General features: G+C 47.4%; 1 protein-coding gene across 1 annotated transcript in view; it reads left to right on the top strand.

Annotated features, from left to right (window-relative positions):
• The window catches only part of GRB10 (growth factor receptor-bound protein 10), a 226,299-nt gene that overhangs the window by 203,478 nt on the left and 8,778 nt on the right, over window positions 1–14,043 (top strand). The window contains exons 13-16 of the mRNA XM_010831055.1: window positions 4,022–4,099; window positions 5,733–5,849; window positions 6,680–6,746; window positions 6,953–7,040. Of these exons, the coding sequence (XP_010829357.1) occupies window positions 4,022–4,099; window positions 5,733–5,849; window positions 6,680–6,746; window positions 6,953–7,040 (350 nt within the window). The remainder of the gene's footprint in view (window positions 1–4,021; window positions 4,100–5,732; window positions 5,850–6,679; window positions 6,747–6,952; window positions 7,041–14,043) is intronic.

The raw sequence follows: 14,043 nt of genomic DNA, 5'->3' as shown, positions 1-14,043 counted from the left end.
TTAGCGACCCCACGGACTGCAGCCCACCAGGCTCCTCCGTCCATGGGATTTTCCAGACAAGAGTACTGGAGTGGGGTGCCATTGCCTTCTCCAATTGTGTACTTTACTTCCCTTATTATTACATTATAATATATGATGAAATCATTGTACAGCTTACACAGTGCAGAATTAATGGGAGCCCTGAGCTTGTTTTCCTGAGCTCAGGCAGCAATGCAAGTGATGGGGAGTGGCTGTAAGTACAGATGAAGCTTCACTCGCTCGCCTGCTGCTCACCTGCTGCTGTGCAGCCCAGATCCTAACAGGCCGTGAACCAGCACGTTTGTGACCCAGGGGCTGGGGACCCCTACTCTAGGAATTCCCTGGTGGTCCAGTGATTAGGACTCAGCGCTTTCACTGCCAGGGCCCAGGTTCAATTCCTAGTGGGTGACTGAGATCCTGTAAGCCACCCAAGCAGGGATAAAAAATACATATAATTTTTTTTTTAAACTCGAGTTCTTAAAGAAGCTTTAAAACAACAACAGCAAAACAAAACAAAAAACCCCACAGAATTCTGTAATGAATCACTTAACATGGAAAAGGCAATTAAAGTGGATGTTGGGCACAACGGCAGCCAAGGGGCCTCCTGCCTGGCACAGGCATCTGGAGCAGAGGTTGCTTACAGCACCTGGAAGCAGCACAAGTGCAGGGACTGAGAAGTTGTGTCGGGTAGAGGCAAAGTGTGCCAGCTCTGCTGATAGCACCGGTGGTTTGCTGCAAGCTCACCATATGCCACGCCCCTGCTTGGAGCTTCATGTTACCCCATTTGATCATTATGAGAACTTGGGGGGAAATTCAGCCTTCACAGTACAGTGTGGAGAGAGTGCTGGGAGCGTGGCTGGCCAAGACTCCATGTCCCTTGGAGGACTTTCTTGGGAAGCCCAGGTGGGACTTGGAGAATGGCTCAGCTGTGTTCCAGCCTCCCATCTGGTGGTGCCACCTGCCAGCACACAGCCAAGCTCACTGCCTGTTTGGATCCCAGAAGTTCAGACCTGAGGTTCCCAAAAGCCAGTCCTCTGACTGCTGAGAATTTGGGGAAATATCTTCTCTAGGGCCAGGCTTCCCTGGTGGCTCAGCGGTAAAGAATCTACCTGCCAATGCAGGAGACACAGGTTTGATTCTTGGTCCAGGAATATCCCCTGGAACAGGAAATGACAACCTACTCCAGCATTCTTGCCTGGAGAACTGCATGGAGAGAGGAACCTGGTGGGCTATAGTTCATGGGGTCTCAGAACTGGACACAACTTAGTGACTAAACAACAACAACTTCTCTAGGCACAGCAAAACAAAGCAAATGGGGACAGTGCAGTCAGCTTTCCACAAGCAGTTAATAGCTGCATTCACGGTAATGGCTTTATTCTTTAATCTGAGAGTGTATAAACTTAGCTAATTTAAACTTTCTAAAACTCTGATTGTCTGATCTACTGTTATATCAACAGTATTTTATAAAATATTGTTGATATGGTGGTAGATCAACAGTTAATTTTTGGTGTGTGTGTATGTTGGCTTATTTGGAAAATTAGTTACTAGGGCTTAAGACAGTCACAGATTTTTTTTTTCCCCCAAAATCTGATTACTTCGTGAAGCCTAAAATAATCAAAGTCCCTGATGTAGACCTTCCCTTTTACCTTCTTTCCTGTAAGAAGATCTCTCAAGTCCAGTGGTTCCCAAATTTTATTTTTACATTCCCCCATTTCAATTTTTGTTTAGAAACAGCCTCCACTCATAGCATCTCTGAAGCACATTTCCACCATGAGACAGTTTGAAAGCCTGCCTGCCCCATCCCCTCCTGCCTCTTGCCCACCTACTGCACTGCATGGTGTGTGAGCAGCCCCAGTTCACACCTGTGTGAACTATAAACACAGATGTCTTTTCTATGTGAACAGATGAAAACGGGAATTAAAGTACATGGAGAGCAGAAAGGAAGGAAGGATGTAAAACCCAGTCATTTTAAAAATGGGAACAGTAAAGACAGACTTTGCATGTCTACCTAAGTTTTTAAATCAAGATGAAATGGACATTCTTTGCAAGACAGAAAAACCTGAAAATTAACTGGAAAACCCAGAGGGAGAAATTGAACTCCCATTTTAAAAAAAAAAAAAAAAAATTGAGTTCCTTTAAACTTTGAGAAACATTCAGGCTCTGTGCTATGTAAACTGTAACAGGGCCAGGAATAACACTGCATGCTGAGGTTTTGGTCACCTTCACCCATCAGGGCCTGTGCTGTCCTTTTGGACACAAGTCAGATGTGGCCATAGAGATTGCATTTCGTTCTTCCTGAATCCACACTCTTCTCTCTAGGACGAGAACTCCACTCAGCAGCCATTTGAATATGGGCCTGCTGACAACAAAATCTCTCCATGTCTATTTTGACTTTGCTTTCATTATTGAGGGAACTTTTCACAGTTGATCAAGTCCTAGATTAGGGTTATTTGATCCTGTGCTTCTCCCATCCCATTGTCTTCTAACTCTCATCATGCAGGTTAAAAAGTTAGCTGTCCTTCTCATTGCTTCTTTGAAAATAATGAGTCTTTCTCTGGTTGCTTTTACATTTTCTCTGTTTCTGTTTTGCGTGATGTTCCTGGCTGATTTTGTTTATTTGTTCCTTTTGTTTTGTCTTATCCCGCACCTAGATTTTGTAGCTTGGTGTATTTTTATTTGTTTGGAAAATTCTTGGCCATCATCACAAACATACTGCCTTTTCATACTGTTCATGGAGTTCTTGAGACAAGAATGCTGATTTGGTTTGCCACTCCCTCCTCTGGTGGACCATGTTTTGTCAGAACTCTTCATTATGATCCATCTATTTTGGGTAGCCCTGCACAGCGTGGTTCTTAGCTTCCCTGAGTTACACAGGCCCCTTCTCCACAAGACTGTCACCCAAGGAGATCAAACAAGGTAATCCTAAAAGAAATCAACCCTGAATATTCATTGGAAGGACTGGTGCTGAAGCTCCAATTCTTTGGCACCTGATGCAAAGAATCAACTCATTAGAAAAGACCATGATGCTGGGAAAGATTGAAGGCAAAAGGAGAAGGGGGTGGCAGAAGATTCAATGGACATGAATTTGCGCGAACTCCAGGAGATAGTGGAGGATGGGAGCCTGGGAGTCACCAAGTTGGACATGACTTAGTGACTAAACTACATCTGAAACATTTGTTTTGACCTGCTCTCTCTCTTCCTGTCTCACTGGGGTGCGACTGTATCTACGGTAGACCTTTTCATCATGTTCCAAATATGTTAGCTTTAGAAGTGAGTACTTACTGCTGGTCCTTGAGCTGGAAATGAGTTCACATCCGTGAAGAACAGTGAAGAGGAAAATGCAGCCCGCTGGATTCCTCTTTCCTCTTCCTTTTTTCTTTTCTATGTGGTTTGAAGGTGTAACTGAGGAGGCAGGTTGGGACATCAGGACTATAGGAGGCTTTGCAGGACACTCAGTGCTTACTGACCGAGGAAATAAGGCCCAAGCTGCTGAGCTGGTTGGGCAGGGAGGCTGGTGGTTAGGAAGAGCACTGGTTTGGAAGCAGGATTGTCCATTCAGAACCTGAATCCTTACTTTACCATGACCTTGAGCAACTTGCTTCACTTGTTTGTGTTCTATTGTTTGTGAAATGAGGATAAACTACATATTTCATAAAATAGAGAGGATTAAATAAAAGAGCAGCATAAAGCACTCAGAGCTTTGCCCAGAGCAACATTTAGTAAGGCTAATTGTTCTTGCTAGGCATTATTATGTTGTTACTTCTTTGACCACTTCCTGCCCACCCAGCACCCCCAGACAGATAGTGGTAACTGACCGTGGAGTGTTGGTGGTGGCAGGCCCCAGAGACAGGGCTCTGTTGGGTGTTTATTCTTAAGTTCACCCAGTTGTCGCCCATTATTGGCTCTTGAGTGTGGCTCTTGAGTGCCAAGGGTTTGCCCCGTGTGGGGCTTTAGGGGCTCCAGATGCCCTGGTGACTGACTCTGGCCCTCCTTACCTCTTCAGTATGGGATGCTCCTTTACCAGAACTACAGAATCCCACAGCAGAGGAAGGCCATGCTGTCCCACTTCTCGACTCCAGTGGTAAGTCAAGCTGCACCTCTGAAGCCACATTCCTCTTCAGCTGCTGCATCAGCACGGGCTGTGGGCATCTTTTCTCAGATGAGGCTGCCCCGAGGAGCCAGAATAGCCGACCAGCATGCATTTCCCAGGAGATGGACTTTGTCGTCTCAGCAGTGTGACTGCTGGGAGCAGATCCCTCTCTACCCTCTCCCCTTTCCCACGTCTCCCTGCAGCATTGCTTTGGTGAATGGCTCCCACTGAGAGCTCTATTCAAGTGTTCAGAATGTTGACAGCGCCCACATCTACTGAGGAGCTGCCTTCACCACCTTCGCTTCTGTCCATTTCAGCCGGGGGGTCCATGGTGCTGTTGACCATGATGCTTGAGTCCTAGTGAAAATTGAGATTGTAATGAGTCTTCCTGTGATCTCAGGGTGGACTTTATGTCTCAGAGGTGCAGAAACAGTTCATCCTCCCCAAATATGATCTTAACACATTATTAACTAGGTGATGTATTAACACATTTTTTGTTATCCAAATATTTATTGGCCAGGAGTGTCAGTACATTTTTAGAAAGTGATCAAATTAACATCACTGTGTGAAGTTGTTAGATCTTAAAATTGATCAAAGGTTCATTATACAGTTTATGATTATTGTTATCACTCATGTTTTGCTCCATTAGGTTTTTGTAGCACCTTGTGTATATTTGTGAAATTTTCAAAAATGACACATCGAGAAATCTTGAGTGAAAAAATTTTCAGTGAATTTTATGCAGATATCCTCTCTGAGTGTCCGAGTGACATATATGTTAGTGTCTCAGAAGATGATAGTTCTTCAGAATATAGTTCTGATTCAGACAATGTGAATATCAGACCAACAAAAAGACAGAAAACCTCAATGATTGATTCTGATGCAGAAAGTGAAAATGAAACTCATGGTGCTGGAGAAAACTTTACAGGGGTAACTATTGAATGTGATAACCTGCAAAATGTTAGTGAAATAACAGAATTAATTTTTTGGCCAGCCAAAATAAAAAGCATCACCAACCACAGGCGTTAGTTTCTGCAGAAATCCCCCAGTTGATAAGGAGTTAACAATCTCTCAATGTCCATTCCTCAGAGATGTCAAAGTACCCACAGAAGCGGTGCCCGTGTTTCTGTGAACTGACTTACCTGAGAAGGGATTTGGCTGCTGGTGAGGGCTGGCTCACCTTTGACGTTACCATTTCTTGGATGAGTTTTTTGTGGGTTTTTTGGTAATGGAGGAGAAAGAAAGAATGATTTTATTACTTTGCCAGGCAAAGGGAGACCACAGCAGGCTAGGTCCTCAAGAACTGTGCTCTCCTTTGATGAGTTTTAATTCACATTAGAGACCCTGTGGACGACCACACAGGTGGACACCAGTGGCCTCACCAGCAGCTTCCGAATATCTTGAGAGAACTGGAAGGTTTCTTTCCTCTTCTTGAGAAAAACCAAAGCCATTTTTCTTCCAAGGGCCCTTCAGACACTAAGTGTTCTGTCTGATCCTTGGCAGCGGGGTCCTTGCCCATCCTTTGCTGCCCCTCCCTGGGTCTGCACAGCTATCCCACGCAGCAGTTCCTACCTGCTGCTCTGCTTGCTTCCCTGTGTCTCAAGAATCCACGGCCTCTCCTTTGCAGCGCAGTGTCTCTGAGAACTCCCTTGTGGCAATGGATTTCTCTGGGCAAACGGGAAGAGTAATCGAGAATCCAGCTGAGGCCCAGAGCGCAGCCCTGGAAGAAGGCCACGCCTGGAGGGTAAGACTGTGGCCCAGTCCCACCCCTGGTCTGCCCCAGAGAAATGGCTCTGTGCTGGCGGCAGGGATGCGGGGCGGGGAAGGGGGTGGCTGTGAGTTCTCACCTGCAGGAAGCTGTGGCTTGCCTGGGCGCCTCCACACCCCCGGTACCTGGCCACCCCCACGGCCTGTCTTTGGGCTGCCATGGAGGGGAGGGGCAGGAGCAGAGCCCTGAGGCCCCTTGGCCCTCAGCCCTGTCCCTGCTAATGTGTCATCAGGGCCTCTGGGGAGAGCACCGGGCCAGGCGTTCCCATCGTGGCTCAACCGCCGACCAACCTCCCAGCCTTGAACAGTCTCTTTACTCTGAGACTCAAGTTCCTAATTTCCAGATGGAAGAATTTCACCCAACTTCCAAGCTTTTCTGAGCTTTCAAGGCAACTCTGGCTCAGAAAGCCTCCCCATCCTTCAGCTTCACAGTGTTCAGAAAAGGAGAATGTCCCCAAAGCTACAGACCTGAGTTCCCTGTGGAAGCTCATGGTTTTCTCCTAAGGTGTGTCGGGAACTGTACTGCGTGTCTTCTGTGTGACAGACACAGCCCGGCTTCAGCACTGGGATCGTTAGCAATATCCCGGGGTGGGACGCTTCTGGTTTTGCTTTTAACGACTGCGACCCATAAGCTGTCTGCCCTCCTGCTCACATGGGAGGGGTCCTTGTGACCACATGGGACTAGGCAGCTGTCATCCCGCCATCAAGGGCCTTTCACCCAGCCAGCCTCCTGCCCCGTGTGTCCCAGGTGGCGCGGTGATTGTGTTCGCAGCTCACTTGGCGCTGACGCAGGGATTTCTTTTGCAGAAACGAAGCACGCGGATGAATATCCTAGGTAGCCAAAGCCCCCTCCACCCTTCCGCCCTCAGTACAGGTAAACACGGCATGTTGGCTTGATATTGTTGTACATAAATAACATAAAAGCGCTCCCAGCCCTCCCCAAGCCTCACGGCAGGCCTGGAGTACAGCGCACGAAAGCTGGGACCGCAGGAGTCAGGGCCCCATGTGGCCCCCAGCGCGCTTAGCAAGGCGGCTACCGTGCACGGAGCCCAGCCTACCCTCCTTCTCTGGTCCCCACAGTGATTCACAGGACGCAGCACTGGTTTCACGGCAGGATCTCCAGGGAGGAGTCGCACCGGATCATTAAACAGCAGGGGCTTGTGGATGGGTAAGGGACGCGTCCCGGGCGGGAGTCTGCTGGGCTCAGCTCCTCAGAGCATCTTGCTGTGTGTGTGTGTGGGCAGAGGGGGCGAGGGTGGTGCAACAACCTCATTTTAAGTTGGAGCATTGTGCTCAGGAGTATGGAGGTGGTGCAGGATTTCCACGGCTAGGAAGTAGACAGAATGGCAGTCCATTTGTCCAGACCCCATAATCCTCCTCCACCTATTGGATGCAATTGGAACAGCCAAAGAACACACTCTAATTAATAAGGCAGCAGGCAAATGGAAGTGTCTTTTTGACTACACCTTTTACTTTATGCATTATATCTTTGACTTTTGCCCCAACCACCCCAAACCTCAGTGGCTTAAAGCAGCGAAGCTGTATCCTTGTTCACAGTTGGTGCAGATTGGGTGGACAGTCACACTGGGGCCTGAAGAGCTGGGGCTAGGATGGCTGGACTTATGCGTCCAGTGGCCAGTGCTGCTGTGGATGGGTGATGAGGCAGCTGGGTGCAGGCCTCTGGCATGCTAGCCTGCCAGGGTCCATGCACTTCACAGCCATCATGGGGGCCCTGGGGGTAAGAGATCAAACCCCAGTGCACAAGCACTTCTTAAGCTGACACCTGCTTGGAAAAGGCAAGCCACATGGCCAGGCTCAGCATCATGGGAATGCGAGGGATCTGCCTAGAGTGAGGTACTGCTGTGTGAGGGCCCAGGGAGTGGTCCCTGCGGAGCTCAGCCAGAGTTCTGTCTCCAGGCCCCAAGAGGCCCTGAGGAGCTGGTTGGCTGCCTTGGTCCATCTTGTCAGAGCTGCTTCTCACTGGGTCTACTCAGAAAACAGTCTTAGAAGCTGCTCAGCTCAAAACACTCCTTGTATTGTTTAAATGCTTCATCTTTAAAAAGTTTTATTGTGGACATCTGAGAATTCACCTGAGAGAGGAGAGTGTAACAAACCACGTCTGCCTCTTGCACAGCTTCAGAACTTGCTCACCTGAGCCTGTCTCTTCCCCTTCCTACATTTTTATTATTATTTTTTCTCCTTCTTCTTCCAACTTTTCCGACTTTTCTTCCTCTTCTTCCTCCTTCTTCTGGAGTCTTCTAAAGGAAATCCCAGACACTCAGAATTTTTACCAGTAACTGTTGCAGTGAGTGTCTCTGTGTCTTTCGACACAACCACAATAGCATCATTGCACTTAAGATAAACAGGAATTCCTTAATGTCCTCAGAAGTGCTGTCGTGTTCATGCACACAGTCCTTTAATGTACTTGGTCTAAATGGAGAGCCATCCATGGCATCTAGTTGCTGTCTCTCTAAGTCTCCCTAAATAGAATAGGTCTCCCGCCACTGCATTTTCTTTCCTCTTTTTTTTTTCCGTGTCTTTCCATTGTTGAAGAAGGAGGTCATTGGCTAATTGTGTACTTGTGGTTTCTTTGACTGTGTTCCTCTGTCTCCCTGGCTTCCTGCGCAGTGTGGGCAGAGGCCCCTTCTGGGACAGAGCTGCGGTCGCTGTGTGTCTGCGCTCCTCACCCCAGTTGTCCTGTTTCCCGATCCTGGGCTGGGCAGGGGTCTGTATTGTCAGCCCGGCCCCCAACCCCCACCCCCGCCCAGCTCCCAGCTCCCAGGGTCATTGTTTTATTAGAGGTTACAAAATCGTTGTATTCTAATTCTGTTATTCCTTCACTGTCCCTTCCTTGAAACCCTTTCCCCTGTATTTTTGGGAGAGGTAACTGAGTGCTTGATTTTTTTTTAATATGTCTGTTTATTTATTTTGGCTGTGTGTGTGGCTCTTTGTTGCTAGGCTGGGCTTTCTCTACTGGCGAGCGGGGGCTGTTCTCCAGCTGTGGCGTGCAGGCTCCTCATCGCGGCGGCTTCTCTGGTTGGAGCACAGGCTCTAGGGCACGTGGCTCAGTAGTTGCGGCTCCGGGCTCTGGAGCACGGGCTCAGCAGTTGTGGCACAAGGGCTCGGTTGCTCTGCAGCGTGTGGGATCTTCCCAGACGGGGGACCAAATCCGTGCCCCCTGCTTTGCAGGGCGGACCTTCAATACTGGACCACCAGGGAAGCCCTAAGTGCTTGATTTTTCCCTTTTATTTGTCAATTTCTTTTTTTCTTTTGGGGGTATGTAGTTGCTTTAGAGTGTTGTGTTAGTCTCTGCTGTACAATGATGTGAATAAGCTGTTTGTATACATAACGTCCCTACCCTCTTGGATTTCCTGCCATCCCCACCCCACCCCTCTAGATCACCACAGAGCAGTGTCAGTTTCCGGGGTCGTCATTTGGTATCCTGCCGTATTCCGAGGCTGACAAATGAGGTGTGGTATTTTGTATTTTAACTCTGGTGATGAGCTTGATGCTGTGTGTTTGACTTCTTTCAATTCAAGCTTAATGTTCTTGATTTTCTGGATGCTTTCTTTTGGGCTCGTGGGGTGTGCCTCTCTTAAGTTGGTTCCCGAGTTCTTTTGACTCAAAACTAATAAGGTTTGTTTTCTAGCTGTGACACATTCTCTTCGATGCCCTGACTTTTTGGAATGGAAAATGGTGTCTAGAAACCAAATTGGTAGGTCTTTTCCATGGACAAAGCTAGGACATACATTTTTTTAAACTGAAAAAGATTACAGGTTCACATTGATTTTCTTGTTCAGTCACTCAGTCGTGTCCGACTCTTTGTGACCCCATGGACTGCAGCACACTAGGCCTTCCTGTCCTTCACCATCTCCTGGAGCTTACTCAAACTCATGTCCATTGAGTCAGTGATGCCATCCAACCATCTCGCCCTCTGTTGTCCCCTTCTCCTCATGCCTTCAATCTTTCCCAGCATCAGGGTCTTTTCTAAGGAGTCGGCTCTTCGCATCAGGTGGCCAAAGTATTGGAGTTTCAGCATCAGTCCTTCCAATGAATGTTCAAAATTGATTTCCTTTAGGATTGACTGATTTGATCTCCTTGCAGTCCAAGGTACTCTCAAGAGTCTTCTCCAACACCACAGTTCAAAAGCATCAGTTCTTTGGTGCTCAGCCTTCGTTATGGTCCAGCCCTCACATCCATACATGACCACTGGAAAAACTATAGCTTTGACTACTCAGACCTTTATCAGCAAAGTAATGTCTCTGCTTTTTAGTATGCTGTCTAGGTTTGTCATAGCTTTTCTTCCAAGGAGCAAGTGTTTTTTAATTTCATGGCTGCAGTCACCATCTACAGTGATTTTGGAGCCCAGGAAAATAAAGTCAGCCACCGTGTCCACTGTTTCCGCATCTGTTTGCCATGAAGTAATGGGACTGGATGCCATGATCTTATTTTTTTGAATGTTGTGTTTTAAGCCAACTTTTTACTCTCCTTTTTCACTTTCATCAAGAGGCTCTTTAGGTCCTCTTCACTTTCTGCCACAAGAGTGGTGTCATCTGCATATCTGAGGTTATTGATATTTCTCCCAGCAATCTTGATTCTAGCTTGTGCTTCATCCAGCCTGGTATTTTGCATGATGTACTCTGCAAATAAGTTTAAAAAGCAGGTTGACAATATACAGCCTTGACTTCCTCCTTTCCCAGTTTGGAACCAGTCCATTATCCCATGTCTGGTCCTATCTGTTGCTTCTTGGCCTGCATACAGGTTTCTCAGGAGGTAGGTAAGGTGGTCTGGCATTCCCATCTCTTGAAGAATTTTCCATAGTTTGTTGCGATCCACATGTCAAAGGCTTTAGCATAAGTCAATGAAACAGAAGTAGATGTTTTTCTAGAATTCTCTTTTTCAGTTTAAAAAGCCAGGACATAGGCTTTTTAAACTGAAAAATAGATTACAGGTCCACATTGACATCCCAGTTCAAGTGGAAAGCTACAGGATTCGTACATCTTAGACTTTATTGTATCTCTCTTTTCTTCCTCTGAAAAATCTAATGTTGTTAGCTACTTGCTTTACCTCACTCTGTATTTGTGAGCTGTATCCCATATCACATCATAAAAATATTCATAATATTACTTCAGTAAAATTACTAAATTCACACTTCTTTATAGCCCTTTTGTCATTAAGGAACATTCCAGGCAGAATCATGTTAAAATACCAGCCTTAAGGTCATTCTTCTCTGTGGTCCCACCACCAAACTGCTATGTTTCAAGTTCCTTCCTCAGTTTTGATTATTAATTAAATGGATCTGATTTCTTTTCTCTTCCATTTAATGCTGCTTTTAAAACTATTTGAAACATTGCCTTGATTCCGAAGTCAAAAATCTAAAAGAAGGCACTTTGCCTGGTGACTTGACTCTCCTCCCTAACTCCACGGTTGGTACACATTTTCATCAGGGTTTCTTTATCCTTCCGTTGTTCCCTTTTTCAAATATAAGCAAAACACATTGGTGACTGCCTCTCCTTAACTGGGATGTGTGCTGTCCATGGGGAGCAAGCCTGCGTTTAGCTGCCTCGGGAGGAGGCGGGGAAGGAGGCCCCTCCCGGTCCCCGCTGTGTTCGCTTTCCCGAGTCGTCCCAGCTTCATTTTTTCCCAGGCCTCTGTGGTGGCACGCTGTGGCCCATCTTCCTGTTTCTGCTGGTGAGTTCGTGGACGTGGGAGTGTTGAGCAGACAGTGAGTGTTGTGAAATGCCCGGTGCTCCCCACCAGGGTTGTCTGAGAGCCACCTGTGGTTCCCTTACCCAGGAGGCTGAGTCTCTTGCTGTATGTGCAAGGACCAGTTTCATTTCTACTCCTTTTTGCGATGCTGAACCGCTGATATATCTTTTGCCCCATTTTTCTCTATCCGTTTTTTACGAACATTTTTTTCCAGGTTGTTCTTTGTGTTTTTGACTTAGCTGAGGGGGGTTTTGTTTTGATTTTTGGTTATAGTTTTTCTAAATATGGTCACATTTATCTTTTCGTGCTTCAGCTTGTGTCTTTCTAGATTTTTGAGTCCTAGTCATACAAGTTTTCTCCACTCCTCAATCATAAAGGAGTTTGTTCACATTATCCTCTGGAACTTGTATTATTGATTACACTCCCTTCATTTTTTTCATGATTATTTCTTCCATTTCTGTTCATTCAATTTTGTCTGCATGTTTAGATCCCAAGTGCGTTCGGAATTTATTTCTCCTTTCTCTGTGTAAAGATGGATCTGATTTTTTTCCCATATGGGTATACTGTTGTTCCAGACGGCTTTTCTGAAATGTCACTTGATTGTAGAACAGTCCTTTTACAGCCTTAGAAGTGACCCATCCTGACTACAGACTGGCTTCTTCTCCTCTGAACTTTCTGCCTGAGAGAGAAGACTACCCTCCTCTCTTAGTGATGTTTTTTGCATGTAGGTTTGTGTTTTCCAGGGGCTTCAAGGATAGGATGCTTACCTGTTGCAGCCCTAAACCCCAACCAAACTAAGCCCCCAAATGTTCTCATGGGGCCCCATTTACCATATCATGTGTGGGGTTCATTTTCACAAGTCAAATGGGTTTGCTTGCCAGGTGACATCTTACTATAACCAAAGCCAGGTTCAGCCACTCGTCACTCATAAACCAGTAATTCAGGAGACAAGTGTGAGTAGAAAGGAAAGGTTCCTTAATCAGAAAAGCCAGCAATCTGGGGAGAAGGTGAACTCATGTCCTGAGACCAACTCCCAAGTTTCTGCTCAGCAATGACAGTTTTTAAAGGGAACCAGGGCAGCGGGGCGGGGGTTGGGGGTGGGGTGAGGGTCTCAGCACATCGTGAAGGCAGGGGGTTAGATTCATACCATTCTCCACTGAGTGCAGACTGGATGACCCGAGGTGTTATCTTGCCCACATGGGCTGCTTGCAGGATCGCTTAGGGAGGCTGTTGTGGGTAGAGAGGTAGCCATTCTTTAACTGCTTAATTCTTCTTTTTATTTTTACTTCTTTTTATTGTATTTAGGAAAAGAATCAGCAGGTTAGACAAGGCATAACTCATTCAGGAGAGAATAGGTCAGGAGTTGATTTCAGTTGCCTAGTGATTCATCCCTGTGATTAGGTTCTTTTAAGGTTAGAGGGGGACAGAAATGGGCAGACAGGAAAGAGCCGCTCTCAGCACTGCCAGAGAAGTGACGGCTCCACGGGAGGCACCACTGGGTACCGTGCATCCTTCCCAGGGCCCAGGGCAGTGACGTGACACCCACGTTGCTGAGAGGCTGACAGGCCAGCCCACTTTGCGTTAAAAGGAGCAGCCCTGGGGTGGGGAGGGTCAGCATGCTGGGCCCACGGCACTGTGTGTCGGCTCGTTTTTTTTTAAACCCGTTTGTCTTGCAATTCAACTTTTCCTGGGGCCGAGCCCCAGTTGGCAAGGTTCCCTCTGTCCAGCCTTGGTGAGGAGTGTGGACATCTTTCAGCTTTCCCCCCACCCCGACTTGCCTTGTTCCTCTCTATCCTTCCCCGGGTCTGAGTTGCCTCTAAGGTTATATGTTAGATCCTTCAATCCCAGCCTCCAGCTGCTGGCTCTTCAGCAAAAACAGAAGGCAGGATACGGGACCCATTCAGGTGTCATCACGGTGATGTATGTCGTCCACTCACTCCCGTGTTTAGGGAGGAAATGTGCTTGGAAAACAAGGTAAATTAAGTAATCAATGCCGAATCATTGTGAATCCCTGCAGAGGTAATGGAGGAAGCCAATTTAGAGTCTGACAACAAACAACCCTGAAAGGCAGGCCAGGATGACAGCTGCTATAAAACACTGCTGCCAAGACCTTTAGCCTCAATCACGGATGAAGTAGGGGGTGGAAAGAGATAGCGGAGCCTGCAATCTACCCAGCGGGCCTCTGAAGCCACCTGGAGGGAAGCGCCACCCCACCCGTGCCCCCACAGGTGACCTGTGTACGCACGCAAGCCTGAGCCTGTACACACATGTGCGTGTGCATTTGCACGCACACCCCCTGCCCTGCGGAGCCCAGCACTGCCTGGCTGCCTCCTTCCTCCCTCTCTTGCCACCCACAGCCCATGCCGGAGCCCAAGATGGAAGGAGCTTTCCCAGGGGCCAGTCCTGCTCTGCAGGCCCCTCTGTGGCTCAGCCCAGGGCTCCTGTCGGGACTCGCAGCGTGT

This window comes from Bison bison, unplaced genomic scaffold (assembly GCF_000754665.1).
Source record: "Bison bison bison isolate TAMUID 2011002044 unplaced genomic scaffold, Bison_UMD1.0 scf7180017864522, whole genome shotgun sequence".
Lineage (NCBI taxonomy): Eukaryota > Metazoa > Chordata > Mammalia > Artiodactyla > Bovidae > Bison > Bison bison.
The sequence above is the reverse complement of the archived record's forward strand: the minus strand, read 5'-3'. Positions and strand labels throughout refer to the sequence as shown.